Source organism: Callithrix jacchus, chromosome 6 (assembly GCF_049354715.1).
Source record: "Callithrix jacchus isolate 240 chromosome 6, calJac240_pri, whole genome shotgun sequence".
NCBI lineage: Eukaryota > Metazoa > Chordata > Mammalia > Primates > Cebidae > Callithrix > Callithrix jacchus.
The window spans coordinates 62,383,498-62,402,462 of NC_133507.1; the positions used below are offsets into that span (position 1 = coordinate 62,383,498).

Consider the following 18,965-nt stretch of genomic DNA (forward strand, 5'->3'; position numbering starts at 1 on the left):
CAGGAGGCTGAAGCAGGAGAACTGCCTGAACCCAGGGGGTGGAGGTTGCGGTGAGCCAAGATCGCGCCATTGCACTCCAGCCTGGGTAACAAGAGCGAAACTCCGTCTCAAAAAAAAAAAAAAAAACAAAAAACTGGCTTATAAGTGCTACAAATAGCAAACTGGTTGGTACCTTTATTTAACAAATATTTATTGTGCACTTACCAGTGTCAGACATTTTCCTATTAACTCAGGATTTGGTAGTAAATAAGGCCCTCCAAAAGACTGAATAAAACTAGAGTTCAGCTATATCAGTGAATAATACCAGATAATTTCATTGTAGAATTAACTCTAGAACATAAAGAAGAAGCAAATTCCGATAAGTACATTTTTTCTCTACCAAAGAAGGAATAGATCTGGGGGGTGGTGGTTACTCAAAGAGCGAAGCAAAAAGGAGCCTGTATGTATTGTGACACTTCTAAACCATTCTGGCTCCTAACACATGGAAATATTCTAGAGAGATATAGCCAAAGAGTGGGCTTGTGATCACCTATCCAATTTATTTACATTTCATCTTTCATGAACTGATACCTAGTGAACAGTCAGTTCAAATGATTTAATCTACTATTATACAAGTCTTTCCACAATTCATCTTTGCCTAAAAGCTACTGTTGTATAATTCCCATTTTGACATAAAAAACATTAAGATTTGTAGATAATTTATATTTCTATCAGCCACAGCTCCAAAATTCAAGCACTGGAGTATGACTGATTTAAACGGAAAAGGTAATTTATTGAAGAGGCACTGGGTGACAGGGGTGGGGAGTGTATCTCAAGAAATCTCCAGAAAATCAAAGAACAAGACCTGGAGGGTTTGTATCTGGTAACAGTATAGAATATATTTGCAGAGACATCTGGTAAATGTACCCTAGTTGCTGCCACCATTCATTGACAATGCCATCAGTAGACAAATTCATTGACAATGCCATCAGTAGCATGTACTAGATGTTGCTTCTGAAATACGGATAAATTTCTTGAAATTGGGGGTAATCTCCTGCCGCCAGCCATCGCCACAATTGATTCTCTGTGGTCCCTGCTTCTCATGTCGCTAATCTCTTACAGAAAGCCTGAGATGGACATGATCGGTACAGTCTAGTTCACACACCTGGGTCCTAGACATTAAGAAGGCTAGGAGAGTGAGTGCATGGTACATACAGCTTCTCCTAGTGGTGGCTGGTTCTGCCTCATTGGGTGGTAGAATAGAAAATGATTTTGATGTAAAAAAGAAATAAAACTGTTCATTACCCTTTCTAAGAAATATTATTTATGAACACTGAGATCTTCTTAATTAAATGGAAACCAGTTAAAAGCACAAGAAAAGGAGTGCCACTCATTTTTGATAAGGATAACATAACAGAAAGCACTATTCAAATCTTAGAAGAGAACTGATTTGAGCTTTTTTTTTGGTAATGTATGTTCCATGAGATGTTACAAGGACATGTAGGAAGACTTTGAGACAGTGAAATTTTCCTGCTAAGAGTGTCACAAAGAGTTGTTGCTATACTGAATTATACAGACCTCCCTCCCTCTTTCTCTGTCCCTATGAGTCTTTATGGCCATCAGTCCTTTTCACTTGGAGGGATGACATTTTAAATCCTTATATAAAATCCAAACAAGAACGAAGAAAATTAATAAAACAGATCTGGCTCGGATCTAAACATTGCAAGATCATCTGCACAAACATGGCATCACAGGGCAATTATTAATTATAACGAAAAATGAATTAGTCTGATAACTTGTTTCTTTAAAGTAAGGAAAATGGGGAAAACTAAAAAGGTAATAATTTGTAATTACACTGATGAATGTATCCAAGAGCAACTAGAGGAGTGAAAAGAGATTGGTGTGGTAGGACTATTGGGTTATGGCCAAAATTTATTATTGGTTCAAGTGAGAAATCATGTAAATGAATCATAACTAGTTTCAGTCTCAGTAGCTTTGCTAGTAAACTGCTGGGACAGAGGTTGGGGGAGCACCGAAGGAGACAGGAAGAGCTACCATTGATCAAGTGTTGATAAGTGTCAGGAAAAGTACAAGGCCCTTTATAGTTGAATAATGTCAAATTTCTTTAAGGCTCTTCTATGCTATAATTCTACATGTTGATTTCAAATGAATTTAACTAGTAAAAATGGTTTAAGGGAGAATGCTATGCAAGTGTTTAAAATACCAAAGGTATATTGTGAATCGAGTATACTAACTAGAATCCCATCAACAAGATATTTTGAATCAATATTTTTAACACCTAAAATCAGTAAGTGATACATTCAACATGCATTTGTGAGGTACCTAGCATACAAACTTGGTCCCATAATCAAAAGAAGAAAAGAAAATATGATGGGGGAGGTTGTTTGTTTACAGTGTTAGAATGATGACACAAAGTGCGTATGATAAAAGATTCACAAAATGAACCCCAGCCTAAAGTACTAACTTCATTGAAGTCTCAAAAATCACTCCCAATGTTTTTAAACACTGCTATTCATTGAATTGCTATTAGATTATTGTAATTTGTACTCTGAGGAAAAGGAAGAAATTTCTAATGCTACAGAAGGGTGTACCAATATCTCTAGGGGACACTGGTATGCACCAACGGGTAAGAAAGTTTGAGCTCTTAGCTCACCCTGTGGTATCCATCTAGTGGTAGGTAAGTAATGTGTACTGTCCTCAAAGAGTGAGAAGTGAAGTGGCCTCCACTCATTCCCGAAGAGGTGAACAATTTGCTCCTTTCCATGCCTGCATAGATCACCCAGGAGTGAAGGATAAAGAACAAGTCCAAGAAAAGGCTCCTAGAAGAAAATGTAACCTTATTCTTTGTTCTGTGTTGTTAAGTTCTATGAAGAAGTCAGGCAAAAATGAAGTCACCCTAACATACCTCTGTAATAGTATGGCTCTAAGGACAGAACTTCTTAATGCCTCTTATTTGCTCAGGCCTTATGTTCTTCCAGTTTTTTTTTTTAGCATGTTAATTTGTTTGTAATTATGCAAATTAATTAACATCAAAAGAATAGAGAAGCTTGACTCAATCCAATCATTTTCAAAGATCCATGAAAATGGGTTTATTCTGAGAAATACAGACCCAGAAGAAGCAGAAAGAGCTAATATGTTCTGTCAAGTTCTAACAAAAGGCACCCATTTTCATAAAAGTAACTATGTGGAAAAAGCATTGTGCAGATTTCACTAAATTCTACAAGCATAATAATTCTATAACATTATTGATTTTGTTGCTGTTATATCTTTCCATGATCCTGACAAATAGCAAAATCTAAGAAGTTAAAATTTTGTGGCTTGCCATATCATTATAGCAATTTGAAAGTAGACTTATTTCGTGTATTAGAATATGTTGTCTAAACACTTGTGATTTCTATTCAATATAATTTTACAAAAATATCACTTTTATATTGTTAAGCTGATATGAGCTTTAGAAGAGGCAATATAAAAACGTCTCTTCTATTTCAACTTTTCCTAGACGTATTTCTTATCAAAAAAATATAACATTCCATTATTTTAAAAGATATGTATTTTACATCTTTATCAACATCAAATATTTTTTGACATCACCTAATTTAGTATGGAGAAAACGCCTTCTATCTTTGGGGGAAAGAGTCTATGTGCCACTTCCTCAACAACTCAGCGACTTGCGATAAGAATAGCAGCACTCCTTTTCCCCAAAGCAGCCCTCGTTTATTTTAAAGGAGTAAAGGATATATCTGTGAGTGCACATTTCCTTTCTAAATGAAATTGAAAATAGATTCTATAGAAACAAATAGGTTTATAGGAAAAGAGGGCCCATGATACTATTAAGAAGAAAAGTTGTGGTATTGGTATTTGAATAATTGGGGTAAATCCTGCTCCTACAAATCCTATTTTGGAAAATGAGTAAAATGAATAGTAGAAGGAAAAGAAACCAATGATGATTTTTAAAAAGCAATTGGATCTGTGCTTGTAACTCAGTCTTACTAACGGATATCTGCGCTGTCCACTGAGGCCCTGACTTTCTGAGAAAAAGGTCCAGGGCACCCTTTACACCCTTTAATTTTTACATGTTAATATTTTTAACACCCTCCCCCTCCAGTAACCAGGAAGATTAGTTTACTTAGTTTTTTTCAGCAAAGTAAAAGAACCCAGCCTGAATGGACACACTATACAAGCTGCATCATTTCCCCAAGACGATGTTCCACAAAAGACCCATGCAGACATTCTGCCTGTGTCTTCACAGTGTGGATTGGGAACGGGATTCCCTCTATGATGCTGTACTGGAATGGCCCGCCATGTACTCCCAGAGGAGGGAGGAGTGAATTCTTCTATGCATTAGCAGCATAACTCATATACCAATAGGTTCTGCAGAAAGAAGCTGAAGTGGCTTCTTTCAAGTTGCAAAGGGACTGTGACTGAAACTTTATGGTCATGCCTCAGCAGACAGTTAGCACTTACTATCGGCTTCATTTGGGACTAGCAGAGGTTGAGAGTTATAGTGTATGGCTATAATGTAATGTGATTGATGCTAGCAGATCATGGAAGACAGTCTTATTATATTTTATGAGCACACCTTCAATCCCAGGAAAAGTCTACTCATTGGTTTAATTATGTTAAGATCTAAAAGACTATAGACAGTTTTATTATATTACTTAATAAGGTTTTTTTACTTTATAATTAAGAAAAGTGCTGTCTTTCACAAAACAGTATTATTGGTACAGAAATATCAAAGATACAAACCCAAGACATGCATGCCAGATGTATAGGTTGCATTATCCTATAAAAATAAAATTTTAATGACAGATCGCAAAAATTATAAAGTTTCAATTTTAATTAATTATTGCTGTATCAATCTAATAAATTAACAAATTCCTTAATTTCTTAATTTTTGTTCTGATTGTTTTATTTTTAATGTTTTCACATATTTTCCTTTAGCTAATTTATATAATTCTATCATTTATTTTATTCAAAAACTTTTTTTGACAGGGTCTCACTCTGTCTCCCGGCTGGAGTGCAGTGGGTGATCTTACTGTGGCTTTGAACTCCTGGGCTCAAGCTATCCTTCCACATCAGCCTCCTGCGTAGCTGGGAATACAAGCACATGCCACCAGCCCAGCTAATTAAAAAATATTTTTTATTTTGTAGAGATGGGGTTTTGCTATGTCGCCCAGCTGATCTCTAACCACTGCTCTCAAACAGTCGTCCCACTTTGGCCTCCAAAGTACTGGGATTATAAGCTAGTTTATTTTTAATATTCTAATATGTCATATATATGCAGAAACTACTATTTCAATATAGCCTACCACCAGTAAAGGGACTACCTGGGATTAGGGTATCAGTAAATTGGTTGTTTGGCTGGCTAATATTTATCATTTTCACCATTATTTCTTTAAGTCTTTGCTTTCTCTGGATTCTTCACAGTCTCCTATTTTATTTTCTGACTACAGTAGGAATCTCAAGAGAAATGTCAACATAAGAAGAAGGCACCTGCTATCAGAGTGTGAACAGAATGATGAGGGCAGGCAATAAGCCTCAGATCAGAAATCAAGAAGGGAGTGGTCAACTCTGGGATAGCAAATCCTGCCTCACATCTGCAGTATCATAGTCATTGCTGCACATTAGAATCACCTAGAGAGCTATCAAATCCTCCTGCTCCTCGAGCATTCTCCAGAACAATTAAATCAGAATTACCTGGGCTGCCTGGGCAATTCCAGTGTACAACCTAGTATAAAGACGGCTTAAACGCCCGGTTAACACTGGGATTCCGTGCCCCAGCTAAACAGGGAGGACGGTTTGGCTCCAAATCTTTGTAGAGTCATGGTAGGGGTGGGAGGTGGTGTTTTAGAAGCTTGGAAAAGATGCCCTGCTTCATGCCCAGGGAAATGTGGGAACCCACAGACAGAGGACTCATTGAAACTTGCGACCACTACATCCCTGTAACATAACCCTAGGAAATCTGGGTGGAGAGTGGAGAGTAGGGCTTTGTGAAGAGTGTGGAGTGCATTTTAGAGAGATCAGTCTCATGCAGGCCTTTATGAGGGCAAGGGAAAAATTTATGGTTTGTTGGGGCATGAAAAAAAAGCCTTTTCTATCTTTCATCTGGAGAAATGCGGTTGCTTTGTGTTTTTGCTTTTGTTTTCCACATGGTTGGTATAGGCAGTTCTAAATGCAATTAATTTACTTTACAACTTGAGCAAGATTCTTCTTCACAGAATAATTCTGTTGATTCAATTTCTATTTAAAAAAGAACATGGGATCCTTCCACAATTTACAGAACTGTAGGAAGGTGGATGTGGGTAGGAAGACAAGAGACACAGATTGAGTAGTAGGAGAAGACCAGCTGCAAAATGGCAAGAAAGCTGTGCCATGGACACAGTTTTGAAAAGCGGTAATAAAATAGGCAATCATGAGCATGACAAAGATAATTCTGAATGCAGCATAGAGAAAACAAGTCAATTCATGAAATATGCATCTCCAAACCCCCAATTGGATTCGCGTTTGCATTTCCACTTCTTGCAGAATTGAAGAGAAAATCAAGTTACTAATACAGAGCAAAGCTGATTTGCTGTATGGCATAGTCAGGAACTGAGACATTCCATTATAGATAACTTGAGTCAACTGAATTCTGCATCAACAAGCTCGTGCAAATCTGGCCACATGAGTAGTACGGATCATAACTGGTTGAGGCTGTTGTACTCTATTTAGCAAACTCTTGGTCTTCCAATTCTGCCTCAGCATTAAAAAGTTAATCTTACTGTGTTCTTTTCATTGTCAAAGCCCACTCAGCCACAGGCACTGAGAAAGAGCTATAGAGGATAAACAGATTAAAGGGCCTGGATTTGGAAGGAAAAACTCAGTGGAAGATTTGTTATGAGAGTTTTAATTTTTAACAGAGTGAGACTACTGCATCTAATCTGTCTGTGAGCCTTATTAGTGTGCCTCTTGAGAACAGTGTTTGTGCTGTTTCTGTTCTTTGTTTCCTTAAAATCAAGTTGAGACCCTACTATGATCACTCAGCCTGTGGAAGGTTTATGAGTATTCACTGGCCTATCTGCAGAAAGGTCTTTGTGATTCCATCACCTGTGTCAAATAGCACCAGTTCTCTGATAAATATGGGTCCTTATTTCTGAGCACATTGATCCGACACTGGCTTTATTCTATTAAGACTGTTGTAGAAATACACTTACCTTCATTATTTCAACTGCACAAACCAGAAAATATGACAAGGTAGATTTTTCCTCCACCTCTTCTTTCCATCTATCACTAAAACATACTGAGAAACCACATACACAACACTCACACTTGTAAACATTGAAAAAAACCAACATCTCTTCAACTCTTTCTCTCTTCTATTCAAACAGCATAGCCTTTCCTCTCCTACCTAATTCAATTTGTATATTAATTATATTGTTTTCTTTTCAGTAGTACCTTGCCACTATACTATAAATAAAGTAATCTTCAAAAGCAATGCTACACTATCCATTAGTTCCCATTTAAAAAACAAATTTTTATTCATTGTGGGAACCCAATGTACCTATACAGAGTGTTTGAAGCATATTCTTAATTGGTCCACTTTATCTTCTCATTTCTGACAGTTGGGGTTAAACACTTTTTCTTCAAAAGAGACTTGCTATTATAATTTTAAAAATATGCACTAGAGTTACTTATTACTCCACAACAACATAAGCCCAAAACATGTACAGGTATGCGATTTCAAGATAATCTTTGGATAATGGAGCTCCTAAAAAACTATTATTTCCCAGGGCGAAAGAACTAAAAAGAAAGCCAGGGTGTGAGGCATAGAACATGATAGTCCTTGTTTGTCTTTTTATGTATACATAAATTGTTTGTGAATTGTATGCTATTTTGAGAGCAATTGCCACTTGATGTCCCCTCTTGGCTTAAGGGTCAATATTTCTGATGATAATAACTAGGGTTTATGAATCAATTAATATATGCTAGGGAATATATTAAAAGACTTACATGGACATTTTGTTCTTAAAATGACCTGTTATGTTATTATTTTAGAATAAATTAAATGATGCTATGGTTTGAATATTTATCGCCTTCAAAATTCATGTTGAAATGTAATTGCCAGCTGGGCATGGTGGCTCATGAGTGTAATTCCAGCACTTTGGGAGGCCAAGTGCATGAATCACTTGAGCTCAGGAGTTTGAGACTAGTCTGGGAAAAATGGTGAAATCCCATCTCTGAAAATAAAATACAAAAATTAGGTGAGCATGGTGGCATAAACCTGTGATCCCAACTACTCAGAAGGCTGAGGTGGGAGTATTGTTTGAGCCCGGGAGGTGGAGGTTGCAGTGAGTTGGGATCGCACCATTGCACTACCATGTGGATGACAGAGCAAGACCCTGTCTCAAAAAAACCAAAAAATGGATTTGCCATGGTGATAGTATTGTGAGGTGAGAACTCTAAAAGGCAGTTAGGTCATGAAGGCACCACCATCATGAATAAACTAGTGTCATTATCATAGGAGTGAGACTGAGTTCCTCCTTCTCGTTCTTGCTCCTTCTCACTGTCTCACTTTCTGTCACATTATGACATAGGAAGAAGGTCCTCAACAAGAGGCTAGCACCTTGACATTGGACTGTTCAGCCTCTCGGAATGAAAGCCAATAAATTTCTTTTTAACAAATTAACCGATCTGTGGTATTCTCACAAAGTGGACTAAGACAGATGGGTAACTTGGGGGATTATAACCCAGGCTGTCTGATTCTAGAGGCAGCAGCCCCAATTATTACTCCAGATTGCCTCATTTTGATTGTGGTTACTTTAAGTTTTAATAGTCACTTTAAAATAGTGCTCATAATTAAAAGACAGTGCAAGACACATTCTTGGTCACAACCTTGTGTGTCAATAGAGATCTAGGTTAGGTTGGGATTGTTAAAAGCAATCTTGAGCAATTATGTATGTGGCAGGAAGCTAGAGGCAGGTTTAAAGCACTTAGATGAGAAAGGCTTTATAATGTGGACATTTAGCTGATAAAAATACATTTAGTTTGCTAGAAAATAATTATAGGTCACCTTTAAAGAGTCTAAAACACACAGTAGTCAGATTATATCTGTCACAAGCTGTCAAAAATTGTTTTCATTGACCTAAAATTGTCTAGAGATTGTTCTAAATTCACATAATCTTACAGAATATGATTGTTTACATTTTAATTTTTGCAATAGCAGATATATGAGGAAAGATATATACTGTCACTCAGCGCATAGGAGTTAGTGGCAGGGCAAAGGTCACAAATGCTTTTTCTTCTTGATATGGATTCAGTGCAGCAATTCCACGTGAAAGCAAATACCTTAGCACTGGATTGCACTGATTACTTCCAAAATTTTTTGAGCTCCATCTGCTCTTTCCTACTTACACTACTTAAGAAAGAAAGAAAAAAGCAACTTGAGGAAAGAAGCAGCTTCTGGGGCTTCACGAAATAATTCACAAAGAGCTCCTCAGTGCTGCATAAATATGGAGGAAAGAAAAGGAAAAAGAAATTCACATAAGCGGATGAAAGTGTAACCCTAAGTGTGAGAAAGTGGCACAAGGAAGGCCCTAGACTGCTAATAGGCACAAGGTTTCTTTCTGGAGGGATGAGAATGTTTTCAAATTGATTGTGGTTGATGCTGCACAACCCTGTAAATATTCTACACAATCATTGAACTGTTTTCATAAAATGGGTGAAATTTGTGGTATACAAATTATATCTTAATAAAGCTGCCAAATAAGGAGAAAGAAAAAAAAGGGGAAGAAGGTCCTAAAAATAACCACACAGAAACCATGGAATGTGCAAGTGAAAATCAGCTCAGGAGAGAGGCAGTGGCAATTTTACATCAATAGCACATTTATTCTAATATATGCTCCGGCATATCTAGAGATACCCTTTTCAGGTTGAGTAGATGGATTATTTAAAATATTCTTCCCAAATGGAAACTGTGTAGTGAGTAGATAGAAAGACATCCCTCTCGAGTTGTCCTTTCCATTCTAGCATTAAGGGCCTACTAATTTTCATCAGCATAAAACACTGAGAACTCAATCCTAAAACAAAATCAGGAGATATGCTGAGTGACTTATAAACCCTCAAAGAGGGTTGGTTTTAATTTATATCTACTGGAAGCATTAATGGTTGTTTTGAAAAACAAAATCTAAATAGGTAACGTTAAAAATGGTTAGTATTAATTGCAAAGGGAACCTAATAAATGATCCCCAAACTAATCTTTGAAAAAGCTCAACCCCTCCTACCACCTAACACTCTCCCCCAGAGACCCAGAGGGGCTCCTTTTCCTAATTTTTATGAGCACACTCTGCAGGCTAGGAGGAATATGGCTAACTGTTTAACAAGCAGAACCATAAAAGCATGGCAAGTCTAGAATACGTAAATGGGACATCATCCTAAGTTTAAAATGTCTGGCATAAACAAATGTTCCTATATGTATACCCCCTTTCTCTTTCAGAATCACCCTTTCATTAGATGTAACACAGTCCAATCTATCAGCAAAATAAGAGATCTTTAATCTCAGAGATAGCTTAATTATCAAAATTTGTGTAGGCCAATTGCTGATCTCCCAGGCAAACTGTTACCAAATAATCAGCTAATTATCCTGAAACACATGACTTCAATACATTAGGAAGCAAACAGGGACTTTATTATTATACCTTATTAAGTTATTACTAATGGTGGCATTAAATATTTTCAGAAATCCAGTACAAACATTCTTTCAACTCTAATTAAACTTGATTTCCAAATTAATATTAATTATTGTATGTCAAAAAATAAATATTTTTTGGCCAGGGGCAAATAGCAGGGAAATAAATCTCAAGGACTTCAGAGAGATTGAAAACACTATCAGAGTTGATAACATCTTAGGTACAGACAGGATTAACTACCTGTCTTTACCAGCAAACATCTTGCCCACAATCCCTGCTGATAAAACAAGTGATTTGTAGAATGCATTTAGATAGGATTAAAAGTTTGACTAAGACATAGTTTTTCTACATTTCCCCCCCATAACCAAATTTGACATTATCTAAAGGTAGATAATGAAACCAAAGTTTAGAGAAGTCACTACAGTTCCAGACTCATGAAAATACTCAGACTTCTAGTGCATGATTTTTATTACTTTCATACACATTCACAGAGCAGGGACTACATGTATCATAATAATAAAGTACATTTGCAAGGAGCTTATAGTAGAGATATATTTTTCTTTGATTTTGTTTTTACTCAGTATGTATCCTTCATTGAAAATCATATGCTGAGAACTTCCACTTAGGTAAACAAGGTACAGAGGTTTAAGCCAATCAGCACCCTCTTTCTATAGAAATTAGATATGTAAGGAGCATATGTAGTCCATTCAGAGCCAAAGAGATGCTATAAGGCTTTTTCTTGGGACTTCTGGGAAAAAGATTCTTACTTTCTCTGCATCCCTTTTGCTACTGGGGGAAACTTGGATGGGAATGGGCCCAACCCAGTGGAAGTGATGCTGAGAGGTTAAAAAGAAGAAATCTGATTAAGGTGATACTTTTATTGTTTTAACAAACATTTGTGTGGCCCATACAATGGACCAGGCAATGTTTTAAGCACTTTATAAATACTACCTCCTTTATTGCTCTAAAAAAAACCCATGAGGTGGATACTGTCATAATATTGGCTTTAGAATTGAGGAAACTGGGACTAAGATGTTAAGAAACTTGCCTAATGTCAAACAGTTAATACATAAAGGAGCAGGAATTTGAACCCAAATGATCTGGCTCCAATATCTGTGCGCTGAGCCACTTTGCTAGGGCCATACTTTAAGTCCCTACATCAATAGTAAGGTCATACATACTTAACACAGTTATTGAAAGATGGAAAAAAAATAAAAGAAGGAAGGATTTGTTGCATTTGCCTATTTCCCTGGTGTAAATATTCTCACTATGTCTGATTTCAAGCTGTTAGCAAAGTAGTGTTTGGTTTCCAAAAGTTGCCAAAATTTAATTATTGGAGAGTTGATACAAGCCAGTTCTGGTACTCCACTGGGGCTTGCATCAAATCTCCCTTCCACAAGACTATTTTTTGTAAAACTGTAATGTTTCTTTTGGTTTAAGCCACTTTTTGTTGGGTTTTCTGTCTTTTGCATCTTAATTAATATCAAGTTTCACAGATTCGGAAATAGTTTCACATAAATTGTTCTGTCACATTAAACCTCCACAGTAACCTCATGAGATAGGCAAGTCACTCAACCATTTTCCCATCTTACTCATCAGAAACTGAAGGTTGAGTGGGTTATGAATTTGGTTGATGCAGTACTGGTTACATAATATGCCAGACCCAGTGCAAAATGAAAATGTAGGCTCCCTTGTTCAAAAGTTGTTGAGAATTTTAAAATGGAGATAGAAGAGTGTTAAACGAAGTGGATGGCATTTCTAAGCAAGGGAACTATGCAACAACACAGGTCACACATCTTTGATGGTGGCCCTGGGTCTGTGTAACCCTGAAAAGTCACAGAGGTGGTGTGTAAATCAAGATCAACAAGTCCCATAGCCCATAGTCCTCACTGCTTCCCTTAAGAGTGAAGGGTCTGTATCTACATTACTGAGATTTCTACATAGAATTTGTTAAACTATTAATGATAGCAATGTTTTGTATTGTTGACCAGTTTAAAGTAAACACACATATCCACACTCGAAGACTCCTACACTTCAAGTTATAAATTAGATCACAGTATGCCTAATCTTAATTACTTATTTACATTAAATTTCCTTTAGGCAATACAAAAAAGAAATCTTGCCATAAATTTATTGAGATACCCATAGTGTACATTTTTAACTTTGCAAACAGAACCAGAAAAAGGAAACAAACAATATTTTGCATATAAGATTTTTAATAGTTCTACCTGATATGCTGCCTCATCCCCTGCCATACATAGCATGCAATTACTTTATTAAAAAAAAAATTAGGCAACTCTCTATGTCCTGGGGATTTAAAAAAATACACCCACTTCTATTTCTCACTACAAAATTGAAGAAATACCTCAGTTGCCTCCTTCTTCATGGAAAACCTAGGCCTAAGTACAGCTGCTTACAGTGCAATTGTTACTAATATTTTTCAAAGTCTGATGAGTTTTATTACTAAGATTCTCACATTCAAAAATCATTATATCTCATGAAAGTATTTTGTGATATATAATGATGAAATAATGAAATCGATGAAATGGGAAACATTTTTATATAAGATAACATTTAGAGGTCATAATATGTGGTTTTATGTAACATCTAGGCTCTACTACTCACTGTTTGAGGATTTTTAAGAAAACAGAAAACTCCCCACCACAATAAACAGCTGAATAATGCTTCAAACCTTATGCAAACAACCAACAGCTAGCTTATTATGAATTATAACCTAGAAGCAGAGGCTCAGTATAAACATTGCTCTCAACAGTTCTATTTACCTGTTGACTAACCTAGGCTATTTAATTTTCATTTATGTCTGAAACACTAGAAGACAAGGGGTAGAATATTCCAGCATGGTCTGTAGAAATTTGGCAAAAACGCTTCAAGTAAGTAAATAAATACATAGATATGCTTTAAAGACTAGTTTCTAAAACATTTCAAACTACAGTGTTTGTTAATGAGTAATGAAAATAAATGTATCACTAAAGAAAGGAGATTTCCACATTAGCACCAAAATGAGAGCATTTCAACCCAACACCTGTAGTAGTATTACCTGCTCAGATCTGTTCTGGTGTTGATATTGGTATTGAGCAAAGGCATTATGGGAAGAAGTAATTTCATCCTCAAATTGTTTCTTCACCTTGGCCAAACCACCAGACACTCTGCACATTTCTGACTCTTCCATTATCTAGGATGATTTAAGAAAAAGGAAATTCAGCTTTACAGCTGTGCAGGATAGGATTCTCAAGCTATTTTTAAAATAGTTGACACTTATTGATAGGCAGTATCTTAGAAAGATATTCACACACACCATTATTTCAGTATATCTTAGACAAAAATCTTAATACATATATTCTCTCTAGATTGTTTTCTCATTTATCAAGTTTTTGATATAAAGTCAGAAGAACCTTCAAAGTATTGAGCTAATTCCCTCTAATCTCAGACACCTTTTGATGTCTGCAGATTAGGTCTATTAGATTGCACAGTATTTCTCCTGTAATATACAGACTAGTGGGTATTAGAATAATGGGTTCAATTTTAACCCACAATAAGGTTATTAAAATCCCAAACATCTATATAGGCAACATATTATTAAGAATAATTATTAAAATCATTTTTAGTCACTCCAAATTTTTTAAATTCATAAGGATGAACAAAATAAAAAGCCTCAGGATATTCCTTATGTAAAAATACCAATATCGGTAATGTGACTACTTAAGTGATTTTGTACATATTGAATGACATATTCTGTCATTTAATGCTTCTCCATGTTCTGTGAGATATGGATATCTATTACCCACATTTTAAAATAAGGAATTTTGACTCAGAGAAGTAAGACAGCTTGTTAAGTTCTTACAGCTAGAACAGAAGTGCTGGCATTCGTATTTCAATCCACATCTGTCTGTCTTCATCACTGGCCTCAAAGAACAGACAGAAAAACAGCAGCGACACCTTCCAGGATTAGCACACCCCAGGCATCAGCTCTGAGCACTGGCATGTCAGAATCAGGGGGCTTAAACATTAGAAGGGTTCTAGTCTGTCACTGTCATTTCACAAATGAGGAAACTAATTTTGATATGTATTACTGGAAGCAACTTGAAAAGCACCTGAGTAGTCTTGTGAGACTCGGCCCCTCGGGAAGTGCAGAAGTAGCTCAGGCACATTGGTTTTGATGATTCGGCACACTCCAGAGCCCAGCAGGCACTCAAGCCCAGATGGGATAACTCTCAAGCAAACAGGCCCCATGCCAGCCATCCCTCCTCCAGGAAGATTCTAGGTCTGCTTGCAACTGGGAGACTTGGCAGCACTTCAAATCAAAGCAGGTCTACTGAGGTCTGACCCAGTCCTGACATAACCTTCAAAGCCTTAAGACCTCGAAAGTAACTGGGGACCCCGGAGCTGAGAGGATTCTATACCATGGACTGGGGACTCTGGGGTCCTGGATCTTTACCCAAATATGAAGTTTTTCAAATAGATATTAAAAAGTAGTACCTATCTTGGGATTTGGGTTGCCTATACTCCAAAATATTATAGACTAATATTCCGGCTTATCTAAATTACTAGCAAATACTCACATGGTTGCTTTACCAAGCTAATAACATTTCCTCATTTATGTGGACTATCAAATATTTCAGAATATGTGTGCTAGCTCTCTGAGAAGAGATGATTGTACTCTTGAATGGACTAGGTATATATCATATCAAATTCTGCAACAAATTTTAAATGTAAATCCTAATCAATCACTTCTAGTTGATGTATGTTAAGGTCAGAAAAATGTACAGCACCCCTTTTGAAGTTAAAGGTACAGTGAAAAAGAGGAAGGGTGAATTAAGGCCACAATATTTATTTTACCCCTTCTGCCATTTAATTTCTATAAATGGCTTCACTGGATAAATTATAGATAGATAATATGTAAGTATTACATTATAGACATTAAGGTAATTATTGTTAAGAAGAACCTTGCTGGTTCAAACAACCATTATGATGTCAAAATCACGGCAAATTAATTTGGCAAGCCTTAGTATTATGCTTATCACTGGAATCTCTCCTGGTAAGTGCATTTTCACAAAAAGATCAATTCTTATACTGGACAGGTTGCCTCTTATCTACAAAATGGATTAAAAAGTGATTATACTCATTATTTTCCCTTAGCACTGCACTTTAGAAACAGACTACATTACACATGCAAAAAATTCTTTTTTTTTTTTTTTTTGAGACAGAGTCTCACTCAGCTCAGCCACCCAGGCTGGAGTGCAGTGGTATGATATTGGCTCACTGCAACCACCGTCTCCCAGGTTCAAGAGATTCTCCCGTCTCAGCCTCCCTGGTAGCTGGAATTACAGGCACCCACTGTCATGCCCAGCCATTTTAAAAAATTTTATTTTATTTCAGTAGAGATGGGGCTTCACCATGTTTGCCAGGCTGGTCTTGAACTCCCCACCTCAGGTGATCTGCCTGCCTCAGCCTCCCAAAGTGCTAGGATTACAGGTGTGAGTTATCATGGATTATTTTTAATGATAGTACTAATACTGTCCCTACCACTCCTGGTACTATCATTACACCATTGCAGGTATTCATTCACCTAAGTGAGACAAATCTTCTGAGATATGGTTCAGTGGTGGTGCTAAGGTTTCCTTCTTCCATTCAGCGTGTAGATGAAAGTTTACACATGTGAGATGGCAAGACTTATTCAAGAAGCAGTCTGTAGCCATAACTGGGAATGATGCTTCCTTGCTCAGTTGGGGACCTTTCCTGTGACTTTGCCTTATTTAGTGGCATGCTCTAAATGTCTCAACTGATCCATGTTGTTATCATTGACCCCATAACTGAAATTGCTTTGTGTTGAACATTTTTATGCTTAATATTAGAAAATTCTGTGTTTCTTATTTGGCTTCAAGGTTTGGAATCTAATGGGTATGCTGATAATAATATGCTAATTTGAACACCTAACGTTAAATCTAGGTAAATATGCTATATATTCCTCAAGTTCTTTTTAAAAAAAACTGTTCTTGGATTATAAGGCATAACAGAAATAATATAATTTTGGGAATTGGACGGTGATTCTAATTCTAGCCCTGACAATTAAAACCTTGGGCTACAGCTCTCAAACTCAGTTTTCTTTCTTAGAAACAGGGTATAGCAAAATTTTTCTCACAGATTTTTTTTTTGTGGGTATTAAAAAAGGTAAAGGGAATAAAATTGCACAGACCTGAAAATGAATCTAGCATTTTAATTCTTTGCTCAACATGTTTTACTTCTCCCTCTCTTTTAGGGAACTTCTATAGACCACCATTGTTTCATGAACATAACTTTCATTTAGGTACAGCCAAATGCCATCTGACTGAGTCTAAGACAAGGAAAAACCAATTGTCTTTACATGTGTGAATACGATTGGCCTCCTCACTACCTAATTTTGTAAGCACCTATGAGTAACTTTCTCTTGGTTTTCTTGTCTACAAAATGAGCAGGGAAGAAAGGATCACTACATTCTCTACATGTAATCATTTTCAGAATAGCCCTAAAGTTTAGTTTTTGTATTAAATAATGGGATCATTTAGTTTCCGTCTGTGTCCAATGTAAACATTCCCTTTAAAAACATATTATAAATATATATCATGCCCTGATACCACTTTTTAAATGTGTATTATCATAGTACCTGGCAAAAATCAATCTTCCTAAATCAAATATTGTTTACTAAATATATACAGTGGATTCAGTTTGGGTCTGATTCTGTGAGTTCCAGATTTTGCATTTAAAATTTTGGGCTAATTGTGGAGATAGAGACTTAGTCACAGGCAGTTGACATGACTTTTTGGTGTGTGTGTATGTGGGGTGGGAGTAGATTGAACAAGCATTTCATGCACATAAATAAACAATTATTTCGCTTTGCTTTAGATGTTTACCAGGATTCTGCTGAGATAATATATGTGCTCTTCTTTCTTGCAATACTTGCTTAGGGCCAAACCATATAGCATAATATATATTTTGGGGGCCAAAAATACTTTCTCATTTAAGAAAGAGGAAGAAGTTGAATTCAGTTAGAAGAATACAAGAGTCAAGAGACTAGGAATCTAGCTTGGCCTCCTCACTACCTAATTTTATAATCTCCTACAAGTAAGTTTCTCTTGGTTTACTTGTCTATAAAATGGGCAAGAAAGGGAGGATTATTACATTCTTTATATGTAGACATTTTCAGATTAGCCCTAAAGGTTTTGATTTTGTATTAAATAATGGCATTATTTAGTTTCCCTATGTGTCTAATGTAAACATTCCCTTTTTAAACACATTATAAATATATATCATGTCCTGATGCCATTTTTTAAAATGTGTATTCTCATAGTACCTGGCAAGATCAATCTTCCTAAATCAAATGTTGTTTACTAAATAACCAGTTTTTAACTAGGTATTTTCACAATCAACTGTTTCCTCATGAATCATTTCTCTAATTTTGAATACGAATAAGTTCTTCAATTATCCAGCAGGGGGTGTCATCGAAGAAGACTGGCAGGAGGTACGGTAGTGCCACTGTTTATTTTGGAAGTGATCTAGATACTTATGTCACTTCTGTACATTCATTCCAAATCTAAGCTGTGTCTAAAATGTATTTTAATGACTATGTGAAAACTTAAATGTCATCTAGAATTGCATTTTTAAATGAGTTTGGCACAGTCAGCCTTGTCTTGAAATAATTTGTAAAGAAGCATGTTAAGTGTAGCTATTTTAATACAACACCCTTTTTGGCTACTCTCTCTCCCTCTCTGTCTCTCTCTCTCTCTCTCATATACAACTATGCTAATTTGGGGATTATAACTATAAAAAATCTTATAAGTTGAAGGCCAGAGAATACAGAACCCCAAAATTCTTTTGAATATGATTTTATAATGCATTCGCTCTAAAAATTGGTGGTCTTGCTGTGTCCTGCAGTTTCCTATAATCATAATTGGTTTAGCAGAGTGTCTACATTGCTAATCTCTCTCATTTTTATGTTGATTAAACCTTTTCTAATGGATTTAGTGCATACAGAGAAATGAGAAAAGCTGAAGAAATTATAATGCCAGTGAATTTCAATGAGCCATATATGAGACCAAGGAGGGTGGCGTGCAAACCCACGTTATGAAAATTTGAAATTAATTCCCAACCTTCCTGAGGAGAACATCTACAGGTTAAGTGATAATGGTGATAATAATAACACGTGTATACAGTGCCTTACGGCTTACACATAAATTATCTCTTTGATTCCTCACCAAGACCCGGTGTAGTAAATGATGATCCCCATTTTTCCACCAAGGAAACTGA

The 18,965-nt window shown here is 36.3% G+C and overlaps 1 protein-coding gene across 3 annotated transcripts in view; it reads right to left on the minus strand.

The window, feature by feature from the left end:
* Positions 1–18,965, minus strand: part of XIRP2 (xin actin binding repeat containing 2) — a 70,712-nt gene that overhangs the window by 27,372 nt on the left and 24,375 nt on the right. For all 3 annotated transcript variants that reach the window (XM_035304633.3, XM_008998772.6, XM_054257577.2), the window contains exon 3: positions 13,723–13,857. In XM_035304633.3, the coding sequence (XP_035160524.1) occupies positions 13,723–13,857 (135 nt within the window). The remainder of the gene's footprint in view (positions 1–13,722; positions 13,858–18,965) is intronic.